General features: G+C 40.9%; 1 protein-coding gene across 1 annotated transcript in view; it reads right to left on the reverse strand.

Annotated features, from left to right (window-relative positions):
- The window catches only part of ITPRID1 (ITPR interacting domain containing 1), a 71,838-nt gene extending 57,723 nt beyond the window's left edge, over positions 1-14,115 (reverse strand). Inside the window, exons 1-5 of the mRNA XM_077775412.1 lie at positions 13,956-14,115; positions 12,293-12,341; positions 11,921-11,964; positions 2,985-3,036; positions 72-158 (exon numbers count right to left, since the gene is read on the reverse strand). Coding sequence (XP_077631538.1) covers positions 72-158; positions 2,985-3,036; positions 11,921-11,964; positions 12,293-12,341; positions 13,956-14,115 — 392 coding nt within the window. The remainder of the gene's footprint in view (positions 1-71; positions 159-2,984; positions 3,037-11,920; positions 11,965-12,292; positions 12,342-13,955) is intronic.
- Between the last annotated feature and the right edge of the window lie 7,349 nt (positions 14,116-21,464).

The following is a 21,464-nucleotide window of genomic DNA, read 5'->3' on the forward strand; positions in this document are numbered from 1 at the left end:
TGTAATTTCATGAAATCCACTGCAGCACAGAAAGATTTCTCTGGATGAAAAGTTCCTTGGAAATCACATACCTTTGTGGTATACTTGCTGTAGAATGGCAAGAGTTGAAACTGGTCCCTCTGGAAAGGGTGGGAGTTTCTGAAAACGGATGCAGAGATCTACAGTTGGGAAAATACCAATGATGAGACGTGTTGATTTAGATAGTCCCCTGGGAGATCATTGTGAATCTTTCCCTTCCAGAGCAAACATTTGCATTTCCTCTTCATTTCTAATAATCCCTAATGGCCGCACCTTTGAAGAAGAGAGAGCATGCAGTGGAGAAGATGCTCCTGCTTTCAAGAGGGTTGTGTTACAGAAGGTGTGAGAATTTAAGTGTTAGGTGCCCGCTAGTGCTCATTATAAAGGTGACAGAATGTCTCACTTTTGACAGATGGCAAATCATTGGGGAACCTTTCAGGAACACAGCTAGGCTAGGCACCAACTTTCTAAAGAAGTTAAAATTATGTGATGAAAGAAGTACGGTGAGTGGTTGATGAAGTGACTCCATATTAATTCCCACAATGGTGACAGATTCCATACTGCATGGTTAACGATCTCTAAATGCTGTCTCCTGTGGCCACCCACATGCAACAGAAATCGGCTCCTCTACTACCACAAAACCCAGTGACACTCTACCCAAATGGGCCTGCACTGCAAGTCATTTGAAAGCACTTCCAAACAGAATGAGACCCTGTTATAATATAGTTCAGTTTTATATTGTTCAGATGTACCATAAGTACATCGAGCCTCAGTCATAACAGCTAATTGGCACAAAATGGGAATTTATCAAAGAATACAATGTAGATGTCAACTTTCCCAAGGAGACCAAGTGATCTTGAATTTTCATTAGTCCTTGCCCAGATTTTTTCCTTTGCCTCTTTGTTCAATTACTTCTCTGTATTATGGCTTAGAATGTGTATGTTTCTGAAAATAAAGACCCTGGCTTTAACAGATGGTTGAACTTGCTGGAAGCCCTGGAGAGAGGCAAAAGATATCCTTTCATGTATTGCCTTGCCTCAGTTTGTATTAAGTCTGCCATATTTCTTTTCCATTTGGGGTTGTAAGCATTACCTTTCTTTGTAATGCTCAGCAGAGCCACCCAGAAACTGCAGTGGCCTTGGATCCAGGAGAATCCATGTGTAGTCACAGTTCTGACCAAGCCATGAGAACAGGAGTCACTGACCTTGGCTTTCATTTTCCTCTTCAACAAAATGAGAAAGTTGCCTGAGAGATTTCTGGGGTCCTTTGTGGCTCTAAGATTCTATGAGCAGCAAAAATAATCTGCTAAGAGGAAAAAACTATGACCAAATAGAAAAATTGTGAATTGGTAGGAGTCAAAGGGATACAGTATTGAGTATTTGGTTTTCAATAGTTGGAATCATCTTGAAACATGCAAAGGTGGTTGAGGCATGGAGCAGAGTTCTCAACCTCAAAAAGCTCACTTTCTATGCCAACGGTTCTACGTGAGGGTACTTCTCAGGATCCTCTGAAGGGCTGGCAAAAACAGATTTCTGTGCTGATGCATAGGAGCACATGTACCCCAATGTTCATAGCGGCACTCTCCACAANAGCTTGAAAATGTGCAATTCTATTAAGTTCTGAGGTCATGCTGTTGCCACTGTTGAGCATTCCTTTGAGCCTAGTCTCTATTCTCATATTAAGAGACTCTCACTGCTTTCTACCTAACATTGGAAATTTTATGTGCAGTTAACCGCTGAACAACATGAGGGTTACAGGTGCTGTCCTCCACACAGTCCAAAATCCACATATAACTTTTGGTGTTTTTCAATGTTTATTTCTTTTTGTTTTTGTTTGGTTTTTTGTTTTTTGTTCTGAGAGAGAAAGAGAACAAGCATGGAGAAAGGGCAGAGGGAGAGGGACAAAAAGAATCCAAAACAGGCAACATGCTCAGGACACCCAGGCTCTATCTCATGATGGTGAGGTCACGACCTGAGCCGATATCAAGAGTCGGATGCTTAACTGACCCAGCCACTCAGGCGCCTCTCCACATATAACTTTGGACTCCCCTAAAACAGAACTACTAACAGCCTACTGTTCACTGAAAGCCTTACTGATAAGAGTCAATTAGCTCATATTTCATGTTATACATAATATATTGTGTTCTTATAATAAAATAGCCTTGAGAAAAGAAAATGTTATTAAGAAAATCAAAAGGAAGACAAAACACATTTACAGTAATGGATTGTACTTATTAAAAAAAAAATCTGCATGGTGAAGTAAGCCAGTCAGAGAAAGACAAATACCACATGATTTCATTCATATGTGGAATTTAAGAAACAAAACAAATGAACATACAAAGGAAAATTAGACAGATTGAACAAAACCAGACTCTTAAATGCAGAGAACAAATTGGTGGTTGCTAAAGTGGAGGTGGGTGCGGGGATGGGTGAAATAGAATTAAGAGTACACTTATCGTGACAAACACTGAGAAATGTATAGAATTGTTGAATCCTGTGTTGAAACGAGCCACTGTATGACAGTTATACTTGAATTAAAAAAAAATCCTGCATATAGGTGGACCCACACAGTTCAAAGCCATGTTGTTCAAAGGTCAACTGTATTATTGCCCAGCAAATAGCATGGTGATCACTAATATTGTCGGTGTGAGAATATGGATGCAACTATTTCATGAACAGGTCCTTCTGAAGACTTGTATTACAGTCAAATGCATTCTGTGCATATATTTTAATTAAATCCTCCCCCCAAGCCAACATTTGTTCATTTATTGTGCTCACTGCTTTAGGACATTTAAAGAACCTCTATTTCTCTCAAGACTAGTGAAGGCTTTCCAGGTGCTGTGGCCAAACCAGTGACAAAACTCCAAGATCCATGGCATTATTAAGAAGACTCCTCACTTCCATTTCTTTTATGAGAGATTCCACTGTCAGATACCAGAGTGGAGCGACACGGATGCTGCCACTTACCTCATGTACTCCGTCACGGTCATGCGCACCATCCCCTGTTCACGCACAGAAACTGCAACAAACAAAAGGGGACATGAGCTTAATTTCCTTTTATCCCACAGAAGATTTTCTAGTTCTCAGATGAATTACCATGGGATTGATTTCCATATCTGAGATTGTATGTGCATGAGGTACAAGGCATCTCGGTAGTGAACAAGACAGAATGTAATGAACAGCTAAATTGTGTGACGGCCACTTGAAGAAATTGTACTTGCCTGGTCGAGAGGGAAGTCAGTGGTAAATTGAGTAGTCGACCAAGGTTTCATGGAGAGACTGTCTTGGATTTTTAAGAATGGGTAAAATTTGATGGATGGGAAGACGTGTTGCCATGCACAAAGAGTATCTGTAGCAAGTGCAAAGCACAGTGCTAGGGTTAGTCCGAAGGGATCACAGGGCATTTTGGAACACTCTCTCATGGCCCGCAAGGTGGAGGAGCAAGGGTGGGGATAGGCAAAAGAATACACGAAGGACCCAGCATTTGTTGAGCATCTTCTATGTATTTGTATCTCTTAATCTTCACAACACTCTTAACATTTAGGATCTATCTTTATATTTCAGTTAAAGAAACAGACTCACAAGAGTTGAGTAATGAGCCCATGATCACACATTCAAAAGTAGCAGATCCAGGAATTCATCATCACCTATATTATTGATTATAGCAATAACAGTTACTGTTTATTTAGCATTAAATAATAAATGAATGAAGCTGTGTGCTAAGCATGTTGCATTCTCCACCTCTTTTAATTCTTACAATTCAATGAAATAGATAGTATGAATCCCTCCTTAACAGAGAGGCAAGTTGAGGCTCAGAGAGATTAAATAAATTTTCCACGGCCAGCAGGATGTCACAGCTTATTTTTGTTTGTTGCTATTGTTTCTTTTCAAAACACCACACTGCCAACAGAATGTCCCGTAACTTATTTGGAAGCCAGAAAGAGGAGTTTACAATGGAAAGCAAGGAAAGGTTTTTGAACAAACAAATTAATGTGAGAGAGAGGATGTGGAAGGTCCATTTGCCTGGTTAGTGGTGCTGAGGGCAGGATAGAAGAGCTGAATATTGGGAGGAGGAGGCCCGTTCAGAAGGCCTTGTGGTTACGGTACGCAGGATTGGTGATGTAATACTGAGGCTGCTGGCTCCCTGGGAAATATTCAGAACGTGGCTGGTGCCTACGGAAATTTACCAGCCTTCTCACTTCCTCTCACGGTGGCTTTCCCTAGAGTGAAAGTGTGACATGTATCACACTGGAAATGTTGCCACCCATCACTTCCATGAGAAAGTGAAGTTTTTCACCATAAGAAATATAATGCATGTGGGAGAAATTAAAAAAAAGACAACAACCTAAACAACCTATATTATTGAAACATATGAAAAAAGAGCCTGAAAATGATAAAAGGCTCTTCAGTCTGGAGCCAGAGTTCTTGTCTGGGGAGGAGACTAGGAACAGTTCTCAAGTTATCTGTGAACTTGCCTCTGAATGCCAAGATAATCAAGGTGGAGATAACATCTGTAGTTTTCATTTGTTGTTACAAAGGCTCAGTGACCTCGCTGGATGGAAAAGGAACATATAGTCTAGGAAGATAAGAACTCAAGACATATCGCTGAGGTGTGAGTACACAGTGAGTTTTTAACTAAGCCCAGAATACACGACTACAATTTTAAAAGTTCGTGACATCACAGCTGCAATGAATGTCTGCCCTGCAAAACAAATACAGCTCAGCCACACAAGTCATATGGGGTGAACAATATAAATCTACACCGTACCGCTCCAGCATTTGGACCCAGGCAGTTGAGAGACTCATAAGGCAGTATGAAACTATTATTCCTTGCCTGTTGGAGGGTCTTTTTGGTTTTAGTTCAAGTTTAGTTGTTGCTGTTGTTTTCCGCTTTGCTCATTTGCAAGGTAAACCTCCTGGGCTTGTCAGGGTTCTTGTTCCCTTTGCCTATTTTCAATAAGGAACCTGAACCGAGAGGCACAGGTTGGTAGCTCAGTTCTCATCAGCACTGAGATTCCCAATCACTTCTCAGCCTTTTGGCTAAGATCAAGTGTAACACTGGGATTCCTAGAATTTTCTTAAAACTCAGAAGATACGGCAGCATCAAGCCAAGATCTCTTCAGGGAGTGATCTGTTGGAGCCCACGTATTTTGTGATTCTCTGCAGTCTCTGTCCCGCTTGCTTGGTTCATTAGCAGTTACCTGCCCGGCTCCCGGAAGCATTAGAGTTGGCTGCCTCGGACAACAGCAAGACTTTGACACATAAGGAATGCCATAATGGGACAAACAAACTGCTCCTGTTACCCTCCGTTTCCTCAAGCTCCTGTAAGCACCACACTGGAGGCCGCCCCAGCAGAAGGTGGAACACTTATAGATGTGTCTGTATTCACCACATAAATTCCTACTGACTACGGTCTCCTTTAGTCCTTCTCTCTTCTCCAGTTGCTTGGTCTTGATATTTTCTCCATTTTTTTTCCTTCTAGGGTACCCTTATTAGGTTTTTTAAAATGAGACTCTACTCTTTCAAAGCAATGGTGGATGAAGAAAGCATGAAAAAATAAGGTCCTACTCTCCCTTTTGTAAGGGTTGATTTGGAAAAGAATTAAAGCAAGAAAAAAAGTTCTCTGCTCTACTCAATACATCCCATTGCATGGGTTAAATGCCAGTTCTGATTCCCTTTTAGATACTTGAGTCTCCAGCCACCCTCCCTACTGTTAGGTGGACTTCTGCCATCTGAAGCAGCAGACACGCACTTAACCCTGCAAAATGTATTACTGGAGAAGATGTAGTGAGATATGCAGAAGGCACTAATTAGCACCTTTATTGGCTTAGAAAGCATTTTTTATTTTGGTTTTCCTAAGCATTTCTGACTGATTCATGGAAGACATTTGGTTCTTTGGAATATCGTCCAATAGACTAATCAAATTACATTTTCACAAGGCTCTAAAATAATAGCATTCTGCGGCTTTCTGTATATTTAACTCCTGCATGACCAAGGCACTCGGTAGAGGCAGTCAGTGGGGTTAATTTGTCTCAGTTTGCAAATAATCACAATCTATACACTTACAAAATAAAATGTTCTTCTTTCGCCCAGCCACTCATGCTTAAAACCTTAAAGCCAGTTGTAATGCTTTGCTCTTCCTCACCCACATATCTGCTTCTTCTCCAGATGCAGTTGACTCCACCTCTCCACTCTGCTGCTGACACACAGCCCACACCCTCGTGACCCCACCTGGAGTTCACGAGTTCACAACAGTGTCTTCCCAAGATGGGTACCATCTTCCCATGGCCAGGATGAACACTGGAATTTGTCTTTTCTCTTCTCAGAAATCATGCATAACTCACCAGAGTAGAGATAGCACGAGTGTAACACACAGGCTTCAGTTCCCAGCACTGCACCTATGGTAGCCATCACTAATTATTCATGACCTTCTGTTCAGGTGAACAAAGATAGGTCCCCAAATCCTACTCAATATAGACCCCAGTTACAATGATCTCTCCTTTGACTGGACCCTGAGATGATCTTAACACATCAAGTGTGATTCTCTCTTTCTGCATTTTAAGGAATTTATAGACTGAGAATACCCCTTTTGCTAGAAAAAAGTTCCACCCTTGTTCCCCAGCATGGAACCATTTCTCTAGTTTGACCGCCTTCCATATGCTTTCCTGCACACATTTGGTGTTCTTTTCATTCTGTGCCTTGGTTCAAGCTCCTTGAAACAAGTGGCATTGTTTCCCTTTGCCTCCTTGTTTTTTCCCAAAACCATATCCCTCTTTGACTAGCTAAGGTCTCTTTTCTTTGAAGATTTCCCAATCTGACTGATAGCAGCTTCATTATGGACCAGTTTTACTAAGATCTTTTGTTGACTAGCTTTGAGGAAATCAGATGTGTTAGCGATAATTCCTACCTTGGTGGGATTTACAATTTTTCCAGTAAGGCTGATCCTATCCCTAATAATTTGAGGCAGCATGGACCAATTGCTCTATGAGCAGAACCCTTAATAGATGTGACTGGTGTTCAGAAAAAAAATTGAAACTTTTAGTGCCTTATAGAGAATATGGGACCTGAATTGGACCTCAAACAAAGGGCAAGAGGAGAACAAAACAGAAAAGACTTTAAGACAGGAGGAATTAGATGAAGAAAGATCAAGAATTAGGATGGCAACAAGAGGGTGTAAGAGAAGAAGATCTTGTGAAAAGTTGACACAGGTTGTATTCAGATGGCAACGGTCCTGGGAAGTCCGAGTGATATAAATAAGATCAGGGGCCATGCATTCTACATCTTTGTATTCTCTGCTAGCTCAGTTCTTTGCTCTAAGTGCTTTTGCTCGATAAGCATTAAGGGAGAGTCTATTATGTTTAATGGGATTTACATCGACTTCGTCTTATAGACCACAGGTTTTAGAATTTGATTTTGTAAGTTCTTATTTAATGATTTCCTTCTGGAAAGGCATAAGTTTATGCTTCAAAGACTTCTCTGAGGAGAAGAATTATCTAAATATTAAAAGAACAAATGAATTAGCCACCCATTAGGTAATGGATGGCTCCAAGCAGATCATTGACAAAAACTTTTTCTTTGCTGTAAGGAATGGTTCTGGTTTTTTCCCTCACAGTTATGCTTGGCTGCATTAGTAAACAAGTGTACTTTATATAAAGCTACACAGTGGCACATGCATTGGTGTGGGTGTCTGTCCCTGCAGGATAATTCCAACGCACTCTCACAGGGCGACGGTGTTGTGTCTAATTTGTTCTTCAGTGGTGGGAATGGGTTTGCTGAAAACCAGTTCCTCTCCCCAGGCTTTCTTATACACAGTTTCAATATGGAACCTGAGATTAAGAATGAGTGAGAAGCCTGAGAAGAGAGAACTTAACAATCATAACCATGTTCCCTTTAGCACCCCAACTGACCCCAGAGAGGTTCTGAATGTCCTATTGTGTTTGTGGTTATAAGAAGGCAGGTCCATGGATCCTCACTGGGCAAACTGAGAATCAGACTTGTGTTTGCATGTGCAGTTGGTGGCCACTAAGGGGGGGTTGATCTGCACCGGTGGTGATGGTTCTCAGAAAGAGAAAAGACAAAAAAAATTTAAGGATGCCCACAAGGGTCTTCCCTGTAAGTCATCCATGTGCCTTGAGCAGACAATGCTCTGGAGATACTTAAAAAGAAGACTTCCAGACCACTTAGCTAAAATGTCCAAATATTTGTCAGAAGACAGGACAGACAGTGAGAGATCATCCTTTGTGAAGTACTTCAGTTAGACTTAGGATGCAAACAGCCAGCTGATCTTCATGTGGCTTTCCAGAGGAATTATTTGATGTACCTTTTTTTAGTTTAAGGTCCAGATATGGTTATTTTACATTTCTGTAGATACCCGGTTGGCTTAAAAAATTAGTTCGACTCTAAGAATTTTAAATTCTGGAGGACTGTGTTGTGGCTCTGAGGGCTGGTGCACAAGAGCCAGAAGACCCGGAGAAAGAAATAAATGCCAGGGAAGTCAGCCATGGGCTCACATTTCGAGTTTTCTGGCAAGGACATTGATGCAGGGCTTTCATCCCAGGGGTTTCCATGCATAGCGCATATAGTGATAGTAAATTAAACCTGTCCTCTGGAGGGGCAACATGGCTGCAGATCCAACAAATCCAAATTCCAGTCTTGACCCCCTTACCTACTGACTGGGCTACTTTGGAGGAAATTATTTAGCTTTTCTGAGTTTCATTTTCTTCCTTGCAAAAGTTAGTAGTGGTAATATTTCCCTCAGAAGATGGTTGGGGTAAATGAGATAACTTATGTAAAGTACCTAGCTCATTTCTTTCCCCCTCCGAGTTTTACTGATAAAGAAGCTGAAGTGCCAATAGCTAATGGCTTTGCATGGCATAATGGTGCTCAACATGGTGGGAAATGGGCCAGTCAGATTCTAGTTTAATAAAAATGAGACTTTGGATAGACACAGAGTAGCACGAAAGCCAAAGAGTCACCATAAGAGGGCAACCCCCCACGTTGGTCATCTCAAAATTCAGAAGGAATTCAGTAATAGGACCACTGAAGCTTTATGCCACCCCCTCATCCCATTTTATTTGGGGCCCAGTCTGAGACCTGGAGGCCCACCTGACTTTTATGGGAGTCACTGGGTCACCTATAAGCTGAGCAAACACTTGAATCTTATTCCTACTTCAAAGTATAAAGGCCGCATGGGTGACCAGTGAAGGAAACAGCCTTAGATTAAATTCTACTTACAGTGAGTTGAATTTTATTTCTGCACCTGAAATCTCATTTTAGAATGCATTCTTTGTTTGGAAATATGGTTTTTGTAGATACCTTTACAATTAGTAGAGATGAGGTCATACTGGATTAGGGTAGCTCCTAAGTGCAATGACTAATTTCCTTAAAAAAGGAGAAAAGAAGACCCACGGGGAAAAGTGGCCGTGTGCATATGGAGGCAGAGAATGGAATGGATGTCACCATAAGCCAACAAATGTCGAGGATTTCTGGGAGCCACATGAAGCTAGGAAGGGGAAAGGGAGGATTCCTCTCTAGAACTTTTAGAGAGAGAATGACCTTGGCTGACACACCTTGATTTCAGACTTCCAGCCTTTAGAATTCTGAGACAATAAATTTCTGTTTGAGGCAATCAGGTTTGTGGTAATTTGTATAACTGCCCTAGGAACTAATGCACCACTCTGCATCATACTAGGATTGCATGGAGGCTTTTTATCTATCTATCTATCTACCTATCTATGCATTTATCATTTATTTATTTATTTTTAATGGTTTATTTATTTTTGATAGAGCACAGGAGAAGAGTAGAGAGAAAGGGAGACATAAGATCCAAAGCAGGCTATGCAGTGACAGCAGAGAGCCCAATGCAGGGCTTGTACTCACAAACGATGAAATCGTGACCTGAGCAGAAGTCGGATGCTTAACCCACCGAGTCACCCAGGTGTTGTAGGATTGCATGAGTTTTTATGGGATTTTCCCTCCAGTAGTGATTACTCTTCTCCTCTTTCAGTTTCTTTTCATCTTGCCACAGATTTTCTCCCTGCCACCCTCACCACGACCATCACATTACCAGATTCTGGTACTGTTCAAGCTTCCACACTTCTCCGTATGACTCTTGGCTTCCCCAAGCTCCCATGTTTATTGCTCTCATCATGGCTAGGACTAGCCCATGGAGGGCTGACCGGATGTTGGGCCTCAAGCTCCTCTGCCCTCTTCTAACCAGCTGTGACCAAAAATCGTGCCCCTTGATCATCACCTTGTGGCTCACACTCTTCACCCGCAAAGCTCAGATGAACACCAGCCTTGTTTCTGCACAAGCGACTGAGTTTAAAATAAGGTAGATCATTAAGGGCTTTGTAAAAATGAAGGCTCAATTAAACTTGTAAGAAGCTATTCCATTATTATTAAAAACCTCACTGAAGATAAAGGACCTGGCAAACGGGAACCGTGTGTTTCTGACCGATATGCTTCCTTTTCTCCAGCTCTGCACCTCCCGTCTGTGCCTTTACAGCTCATTGACCTGACTCAGAGGTGGGGAAGGGCCATGGTTGTCTTTCATTTCTGGGAAGTGAAGCTTTTAATAATACTCCAGAATGGATTCTGGGCTTCCCATCATGACTCAGGCAAGATGAAACACCAGAGTAGCTGACATCTCATGTTGGCTATGGTTCTTAAGTTCTTGTCTTTTCTTGATTCTGCACCATTATAAACAGAGATACTGAAATTCAGTTTATTGGTAAATATCCTCAAAGATTTGGGGATCATGGAATTTTATATTAAAAAAAACTAAGGAAGCTTGGTAAAGAAGGGAATTTCAATGATATACCTAGCTGTTGTTACTGTATTGTTTTGTTTTTTAAGTAAAAAAGTCCCAAATTTAAACTGGTTTGTAATGGTCAATCTTAATTTAGGATGTCAGTCAAGGAAGTGAAATAATGAAAACCAGCCAAGTAAGTAACCATTAGACTAATAGTATTCCCCTCTAATCATTAAAGTCCTAATTTATGTCATTTTTTACATACATTATGGCATTTTGCCAATCTTAAAACATGCTTTTTTTTTTCCCACATTTTAACATCTATGAAGTCAGAAAGTATCTTGTAGTCAGTGTTGCCTTTCATTTATAATCGCCAGGGCTTGTTTTATATTTCTGTCTGAGCAGTACTTAAAATATGAGTGCATTTTCTTAAAAAGATTTTAAGTAATCTCTACACTCAACAGGGGGCTCAAACTCACAACCCTGAGATCAAGAGTCACACACTCCACAGACTAAGCCAGTCAAACAGTGAGTGCATTTTATGATTGTGTTTCTATGAAATACATTATTTCATTTAGAGAAGATGGAAACTGTGAGATCTGCAATTGATTTCTTTTTCTCTTTATAACGTTCTTGTCACATTTCAACTCAACGTAACAAGTGTGATATATATTCTGCGTCAGAAATACGTACTTGCACTGTTTGCTGTAGAATTCAGTTGTTATTTTTGAGAACAAATGCATCATTAGAAAGAGAAGATATTACTTTCAGACTGAAGAAGAGGAAGAAACTAGACTTAAGCATAAAAGTACAATACAACATGAGAAAAATATTAAGCAATTGCATTTCCATAATTATATGCTTACAAAATATCTTCATAGGACCCAGTGAATATTCTGGTAGAGTCTGAGCTAACGATGTGGCAGAAGTCCTGGTTTGCAGCCCCCAACCTCTGCTGGGCAACCCCCTATCTTTTCTGAGCCTCAGATTTATACATCAAACAAAGCAATGGAGCTGGACGGTTTTTGAGATCTGTTCCGTTTCTAGTAAGCTCCGATAATCTCATTTTAAGAAGATTTATTCACACAGACATTTTAATACATCTACTCAGGTCCACAAAGCTTAACTGCTTCTGGTTCTCTTGTCTTACCAGTATGGTCGATGGATGGCTGAAAGTTTTCATTTATGGAGCCCCTATAAGGAAACAAAAATATAGCGAGTCAAACAATGTGTACAACTCAATTATGCTAAGTTGCAATTTAATTAAATCGATGAGAGTAAATGTGAAGCCAGGCTTTATTATGGGAGAGCTTTTTAAAAGCAATCAACAGCCAGGGACTGGAACAGTATTCTACTGTGTACTTTAAAATTGATATATAACTTTGGTAATAATGGAGTGATCCTTCAGGCACCCAGTTAAAATGAAAATCTCTACCTGTCACACCTTCCCCCAGCAGAGTTACCCACATGGTTTTCAAGGATCTTTGCAAGAGAAATGTGTAGGGCACGAAGAAACACTTACAAGAATCCAGAGTCCAGCCACTGCTGAATACTTGCTTGTTTGGAATCTTCTACAAGAGAGAAAGAAACAGAGCAGTCAGTCAAAGCACCCCAGCGAAAATAATGCTACCCTGTTATCCAGCCACTACCCATAGCTCTATTTCTTACATATTCAGTCACATGTCTCTATAAGCATATTCATTTATTTTCCCAAGACAAAACTCTCTGTTTTCCATAATCAGCCTTTCCTGAGAACAAAGTATAAACTTGCCAATGACTGATTGAAAGAAAGAAAGAAAGAAAGAGGGAGGAAGGAAGGAAGGAAGGAAGGAAGGAAGGAAGGAAGGAAGAAGGGAGGGAGGAAGGAAGGAAGGAAGAAAGGGAAGGGAAGGGAAGGAAAGGAAAGGGAAGGAAGGAAAGAAAATGTGAAAAGGAAAATAAAGAAAAACCAAATCACCAAAGTGCAAGAGATGTTAGAATAATTTTTAAATTACCTGGTGTGAACACAAAAGGTGATTAAGCATACCAGACTTTTGTCTTTCTTCTGTCGGATATAGATCACCATGGACCCTCTCCTTATTGAATCATGACATTTACCTAAGGCGGCTAGCCAGTGATGTTTATTTGCAAGGAGTTCTCTGCCAGGTTCTAAACCAAATTTGCATTCATTCCAGGGATAAATTGCACTAGAGTCCCAGGATTGCCAAAGGCACCCATGTTAAAAAGGCACCAGCCTTTTAAGGTGGATCTTTGTCACTGGCTTAACAAACAGTCAATAGGCAAAAAGGAGAGGGTGGAAAAGCAGCATTTCCTGGTAAATATTTTTTTCCTTCTTGGTTGGCTATAGGCTGCTCTGGGCTGATTTTCTTTGACTTTTAACGTTTTTTTAATGTTTTATTTATTAGTGAGAGAGAGAGACAGTGTGAGTAGGGGAGGGTCAGAGAGAGAAGGGGACACAGAATCTGAAACAGGCTCCAGGCTCTGAGCTAGCTGTGAGCACAGAGCCTGAGGCTGGGCTTGAACCCACGAACCGTGAGATCATGACCTGAGCTGAAGTCAGACGCTTAACAGACTGAGCCACCCAGATGCCCCAGATCTTCTTTGACTTTGTCCCTCCAAACTGTGAAGTACCTGACTTACCCACTCACAAGGTGTCTGGTGATCCAAAATGGCCAGGTGGGCATGGAAGATGTTTATTTTTAAATTCAGGGATTCTAAACAGGTAGAATGAATGGGAAGGTGGGCAAGGAAGAAAAACCATCAAACCATGACATCACGGTGGACAGAGAAGTAGTTTTCTACTTATTACTTTTTAAACTACTAAAATTATTATGGATGCTTCATGCAAGACCCGGCATATAAGAGCCTTTCAATAAAGTGTTCGGTGTTCTGAAGGAAGCCTCATGTCTCTGGCATGGACTCCAAGTCCATGGGGGACTTGAAATGAGGAGGCCTCAGAGTAGAAAGGGAATAGTCGGTCTATTTCCATCAAGAAGGTGTGTGTTTTGAATGTCTGTGGGAAAGTCAGAAGTGCCCGTTTCATAGATGTTTCTGGCATCCCACCAGGAACACTGGTATCTTCAAAGCCAAGGGTTTGTTCCGAATCATTGCCCCCAGCCAAGTCCCCACGTCCCTTACCACCCACAGCAGGATGTTTTCAGATAGCCCTGAGGGCCTGTTCTCACCCAGCATGGGGATGGGGAGACTCTGGCTTTCCTCCTCAGAGCTGGGCAGCAGTTGCTCATCTAGGCGAGCCCATGCCGTCTTGGTGGACCTCAGGATCTCTCTCCTGCTTTTCTCTTGGCCTCCTTGGGAGTTGCTGGATCCATGTGACCTCTCCGCCATTGTAAGAGAACAATTCGGCAAACTAAAACATGCAGACAAACAAATCAGACACAGTGAGTCAGCTCTCAGGCTTGGTTCAGTGAGAAGAAGAAGCCAGAGGGGTCACAGGCCACCAAGTGGATCCACATTTACAATCTTCTGGAGCCTGACTTACCCACCGGAGCTGAGTTCCCAGTCCCCATGCAGAGAAGCGGCTGCCTCTCAAGAGGAGAGGCCACTGGAGGCCAGGACTAATGCGGCCTTGCCTGTCACCAGGCCACCTCCATCCCTGGTGGATTCAATCAGATGGACAGCCATGTGGGTGCAAAGAAAACTGTGGACTGGAGGGCACACCAACCAGGAAGGAAGTTTAAAAGTATCGATTACATAATAAGTATCCTTCCAATTTATCCAACAGTTACATCTATAAAAATATTTTTGGAGACCCAAAGTGTAAAAAATAAGGGCTCTGGCAACAGATCCACCTGGAGGAGTCTCATCTCTGCAACTTACTGGGTGGCCTTGGGTAAATTAGGTAATCTTTCTACCTTCTCATATTTTTTAATTAGGTGTAAATTGTACTGAGTTTTAGTAACTGTTGAGGTCAGTGGAATACTTATTATGTGCTAGATTCTATGCTGAATTCTATACATCTATTATTTAATTTAATTGCCAATGAGGGAGGCAATCTAATTGTCACAATTTTATAGTAGATTGAAGAGCAGAGGGGTTGTGTATCTAAAGTCGCATGCCTAAAGCCACTCAACAACCAGCACTCAAGCCCAGGCACCAGACTCCAAGCATATCCCCATGATTATTAAGCCATCCCATCTACCCTCTAGGATGATTCAGACAATTAGAATATTAACAAATATATTATGCATATGGCGCAAGAAATACTGATCATCTTTGTTATCTCACTTAACCTTTATTAATATCGTTATGAGGGTTGCAGAGTAAAAGGTGGAGACAGAGGCTTAGAGCAGCTGAGAAAATCGTTGAAATTCCCCAGATTACCAGAACATTAAGAGCAAGGGGGTGCCTGGGTGGCTCAGTCGATTGAGCATCTGATTTTGGCTCAGGTCATGATCTCTCGGTCTTTGAGTATGAGCCCCGCATTGGGCTCTGTGCTGACAGCTCAGAGCCTGGAGGCTGCTTTGGATTCTGTGTCTTCTCCCTGACCCTCCCTTGTTCCTTCTCTGTCTCTCAAAAATAAGATAAATGTTTAAAAAAAAAAAGAACGAGGGCCTCCCTCTTACACATTGATGTTGTCTATAGTATTTGACTGTATTCTCGGCACATAGTAGGTGCTAAATAAATATGTATAAAACTAAAGCAAAGCTAGAATTCCAAAGCACTTTCTGACTAACTTCTTTCCATGACACCTACTTGAACTTGCATAGTTTATTGACCAAGTTTAGAGAAATGACCAAATAGTCAAATTCCTATTTCAGCAGCATCCCTTGCATCCTTAAACTCATGCATAATCACCAATCATATGCTATAAACCATTGTTTCTAATCAGTGTTTCATCAAGGCAAAGTCATTCAGATATACTATAAACATTTGAATATTTACATTTAAGCATAGGTGAGCATTCTTGGTGCAGTTGGCAGTGAGAGTTTCCTTGCATGCTTTGCATATTAAAATTCTAGAATCCAATTGAAGTATAAATATCCATTTATTGTTACAATAGTAAATTTCTGCAAAAGTCAATGACAATTGTGAGGACTGTTAATTTTATGTATAAAAAAGCAATTACTAAGAAATTTCAATTATTTAAAAACTATGACAATGGATGGACAGTTAAAATCTATATTTACAGGGAGCTTTTTAGTCAGCCAACTTCAAAAAGTTAACTTTCAGAATATCCTCTGGGAGCAAATAAATGTTAATAAGAATTTTGATGCTAACACAAGTCAAAAATAATACAGATAAGATTATATTTCCTTAAAATTTTTTTAATGTTTTATTTTATTTTTTGAGAGACAGAGAGAGACAGAACAGGGGAAGAGCAGAGAGAGAGAGAGAGACACACACACACAGAATCCAAAGCAGGCTCCAAGCTCTGAGCTGTCAGTGCAGAGCCTGATGCGGGGCTCGAATCCACAAACTAGGAGATCATGACCTGAACTGAAGTCAGACACTCAACTGACTGAGCCATCCAGGTGCCCCGATTTCTAAACTTTATAGGATTATTTGGTATACTAGAATTTATAACACGAGACAAAACAAACTGTAGAAATTGAATTTAATTTTTAGTTATTAATTTTACATAAGCTTTGGGATTTTGAGTAAAGAAAGTTCTCTTTGACAATGCTGTGAATCTTGTGCGTGTGAATTATTATCAGAGCATCAACTCCGACAACGCAGAATTTCACAAGAAGAGAATATCTCCCAAATCATGTCCAACGAGATTCGTGAAATGTCAGATTCAGCACATGCTCAGGGTTTGAAGAAAAGAATACTGTATAATGGAAAAATAAGACACCCCAAAATAGTCTTGTCCCTCCACCGACCTCAGCTGAGAGTGAGGTCCTATATAACACAAAGGATTTTGCTCTGTAGTAGGAGCAAGACCTTTCAAGCAGCTCACAGTTCTCAAGTTGCAGCTCGTGTTCTCCAGTGTCAAATTTTGACCTAGCTACCACTTTCCCAAATACAACACTGTAAAAATCATCAACGTTTTCAATAAAAGTGCTGCTTTGTTGGTATGTCCCAGACTTCCGTTCTAAAATGGCACGTCTGACCTCAGCTACCGGGCTTGCACCACCAGTGAGGGTGTGCTGCCTGCCAGCTCAGCTGTAGTTGGCTTGAGAGCAGTAAAAAGCTTGCCAAGGAAAGTGGGAACGCTTGCTAAAGGCTGAGGTCAGGGATCGGTTTGTAAAGAAAAACTCTTGTTCGGCCGGTTTTCCGTGGATGCTTTTCTGATCAGTAAACAAATCTGCTTTGCCTTCTCTGATGTTTGAATGACCCTCCTTTGGCATCCACGGGCTTGACCCCGAGAGCAGTCCTTTGCAAAGGGGACACAGATTAGGTGGCAGCCCTGAATTGCACAGGGGACTGACAGAGCACAGGTTATGGGATGTGGTCTCTGTTGATTCCTCCGGTTATCCGCTTTATCCCAAGGACCATTGGAACCAAATTCTTGCGGATGCTGACTTGGTCCAAAGTGAATCTTCATCCTAGATTATGTTGTTTCCTGTGCCTGAGGGTCCCTTCCCTGTCCTCAGATCCTTTCTATTCTCATTCCTATGCCATGAATCCTTATGTGTATAAAGAACTTCCATCAATGTGGGAAATTTCTTATATTACGTTTAATTTTAAAAAGATGATGCAAAACAATATATACACCAGAAACTCAAGTTTGTAAAAACAACAACAAGGTATATTGAAAAGACAACAAAGATTAATGTACTGAAGTATTATCAAGTTTTCAAAAATTTTAAAGAGACCCAAAAGAAAAAAATTGGTGTTGTTACACTAATTGTACATGACATTTTCTTCCTTGAGCAAATGCAATCATACCTGCTTCTTTTCCCTGGGAGGCCTTCAGCCCACAGTGAAATCATAGAATTTGATACTCTGATACTTAAAGCAGTGACAATGGTCACCTTCTTGCCCTCTGGGGTTATTTAACTTTTTGCATCTCTGTGCAAACAGGTTATCTTGCCAAACAGGTTAGGGACTGTGCTTTATTTGTCTCTGGGTTTCCCCTCAGTCCCAGCACAGAACTCTGCCCAGGGTAAATAATCTGTTAACTGTGAGTTGATTGCTTGGTTATTTGGGAAAGGAGCACCAGCTGGTTTAGCCAGTATTCTTGGCCCTCATGTGGTTAAAAGAGTAAGTGCTTTCAGGTCAGATAGCTCCAGATTTTAATCTCAGCTCTGTTGCTTTTCTGACATCTCCTTGGGGAAATTTTCAAACATCTCTGATAATCTATTTCTTCATCTTTGTAATGAGTATGAAATAACCACTTCATCTGGCTGTTGGAAAAAATTAATAAAAAATGTATATGGAACGATCAATACCCATATTGGTCAGGGTTTTTTTTTTTTCTTTTTCCTTCTCTATGTTGCCTCTCTAGGTCATTTTCATGTCAAGAACCGTCCACTAAAGAAGAATCACCAATCAATGTAACAGTTTGCTTCTTTTTCTGTAGGAGATAAATCTGACACTCATAGCTTGCCTATAACCTGTGTCTTTTTGAGATAACTTAGTTTGAATAATTGAGAAGATATATTTAGAGAGTGGGAGAATAAAATATTTGTGACCATGAGCATGCAGATTTATCTGAGACTAGAGACTCATATCAGAGCTTGGAAATTTCTTTTACTCCGGTCTTAATTTCAAGGTTATAATTGTAGACTATGGGTCTAGCCTTAGTTCCACTTCTGAAGGAGCTCGGTGGTCAAGTAGAGAACATCACAACAGGATAAACTTCCGCAGGCATTCTGAGTCTGCAGGAATCTTACCATCTCTATGACTCTGCTATGAGTCCTCGCCATCACAGCCTCTCTGTTCAAGCCTTTGTAAGATCTCTGTGGTATGCAGGCTTCCCTGGCACCTCCACCTTCCATATACAATGACTTCCCCAGTAGAAAAAATTTAGGAGAAGTCTACATAGAGCCATAATCTCCAGGAAGACCTGCCCCTTTCTCAGCTCTGACTTCATTCACAGAAGTTTAAAACAGAAGTCTTGACAGCCCCTCATGCTCTCAAAAAGATAATTATCATGTGCCTTGATACCACTCACTTCCCTCTACAGACTAAGGGGCCAGTCCTGGAAGGCTGCCACTTTTTTTTAAAATTTTTTTTTAATGTTTTATTTATTTCTGAGAGAGACAGACAGCGTGAGCAGGGGAGGGTCAGAGAGAGAGGGAGATACAGAATCCGAAACAGGCTCCAGACTCTGAGCTAGCTGTCAGCACAGAGCCTGACGTGGGGCTTGAACCCACGAACTGTGAGATCATGACCTGAGCCGAAGTCGGACGCTTAACCGACTGAGCCACCCAGGTGCCCCGGAAGGCTGCCACTTTAAGGGAACTGATTCAAACTTACTCTAGGAGAACCTAGGATTAATTGCCTCATGCCTTAGAGCTATGCTCCTGCAACAGGGGACATTGCCTCATCCGGCCCAATCTCTCACACTTCTGAGGTGCTCCCAACCCCTGTGCCCTCTGGAATTCCCAGGCTGTCAGCTACCAGATTCCTTTTATCCTGAGTTCTTCACTGAATGTCCCTTCATCTCCTTTTTCTAACTGAAACCTGAATGCAGCTTCCATTGCCACTCTCTCAAGCTGAGCTTTTCTTCTGCACCCATTGAATCAGGACCACAATCTTGGAAGGTGGTATAAATCTCCTCCACAATCCTCATTGCTGCTTTCAGATCTTATTTCTTCTGTCCTTTCAAGCATAAGCTACCAGACTATGTTGTCATCAACATCCGGGACATTTGGCCTCATTTACTGAAAATGGGATGGTATTTTTGTCATCCTCCTGGAAGATTTCATTGTCAGTCTAGAAGACCCACCAACATCTGGCCTTTCAGTTCTATAATCTGCCAACTTTCAGCACTCCTTCCCTCCACTTAACTCCCAAGGTCATACTGTAAGAGAACATCCTCCAAACTCCCAACTTCAAGCATCCCTTGTCACCTCTATTCTGCTTATGGACACCATTTTTCCTCCATACTCAATTGTCCCCTTTAGTTTACAAAATGCTATCATGTCTCTCATCTTAAAATGATCCTCCAGTGACCCTTCAATCTCTCTCCAACTCCTACTCTAGTTTTCTATTCAACTCATGATGATTCCTGAATTTGCATTTCCAAATCTAGTCCAGATCCTTAGAATAGGGCCCCTGAGCTTGAGAATGGGATATTTCCAGGTACGTCACATCTTCACTTGGAAACTTACATTTTTAAGTCACTATGTGCCACACTGAATTCTTTATCCTTTCCTTGACTTCTACTTGACCCCCTATATACCTGCCTTTATTCAGTGTTCCCAATCTCAATAAATGGTGCCACTACTTAGGCAGTTGCTCAGGCCAAGAATTTATGAGTCTTCCTTAATTCTTCTATTCCTTTTACACCTCACAACAAATTACTTAAAAGAGAGTGCGAGAGGGGCCCTCAAAATATATCTCACACTGACCTCCTCTGCTTCTGTTAACCTTATGTGAATCAGAACTTGTAGTCTCATTTGGATCATAGCAAAAAGCTCCCATGCACAGCACCATCCACACCTCTCACCCTCTCTATAACCCACCCAAATCAGTAGGCTAATGCTCAACTAATGATAAGTTCTTATAATTTTAGACTTTTCAGTAGTTGGCCACTTCCTCTTAATGGAAACAATCTTTTGGAAACAACGCTTTTTAATACATGCTCTCCCAGATTTCTTCCTATCTCACTCAAGGCTTTTTTCTCAACATCTCTTGCTGTTTTTTTCAAATTTTTAGTGTTCTATACCTCAGCCCAATCTTATCTTTTTTTAGCTATATGCTCTTCCTATATGAGTATGGCTTTAATTGCTCCCTGTAATCCAATAGTTGAATGTAAATCACTACAAAAGTATTTTCGCTTTTTATAAGTGTGTGTTTACTGAAAATGAGATAGTATTTTTAGTTATCCTCCCAGAAGATTTCATTGTCAACCTAGATGACCCATCAACACCTGATCATTCAGTTCAATAATCTGTGACTTTCAACACTCCTTCCCTCCATTCCTTCTGTTTAACCACTGTGGGATTTTCTTCAGGAGAGAGCTCTTAGCTCTCATGTTGTAATTGTACAAAAAAGGTACTCAGTACATGTCTGCTGAATAAATTACTGTTTAAATGAATGCCGAAAAAGAATTGAGAGATATCAGTGCAAATTTGGTTATGAAATCGTTAAGAAAAGTTTGGTATTCAGCAATTAAACAACTTATGAGAAGGAGCAATTTGCCACGAACAGGTATACGATATCAGGGAACAATGTAATTTGAATCAGAAAAATGATCAGATTATATACACATATATAGTTACACACATACATGGACATATATATTAATATATTTAACTGTATAAATATATATACTACCTCCATCTCGAAACAAAATTTTCTGGTTAGTCACTTGATGTCCACTTCCACTATTTAAACCAAAGCTATCTGAGTAAATACCTTCTTTTACCTTCACTTATGTGCCTTCCAACAGCTAACAGCAGAGGAAAGATCTTAAGTCATCACCAGGGAAACAAAAGTAATTTATTTTAGTTAATCAACACATAGTTCATTGGTTGTATGACATTGGGCATTCCAAGTTGTCTTGGAATGTAAATTCCCCCTGCATAATATGAGAGAATTGGATGTGATGAGATGATTCC

The sequence above is a fragment of the Crocuta crocuta genome, unplaced genomic scaffold, assembly GCF_008692635.1.
Source record: "Crocuta crocuta isolate KB4526 unplaced genomic scaffold, BGI_CrCroc_1.0 scaffold197, whole genome shotgun sequence".
NCBI classification, from domain to species: domain Eukaryota; kingdom Metazoa; phylum Chordata; class Mammalia; order Carnivora; family Hyaenidae; genus Crocuta; species Crocuta crocuta.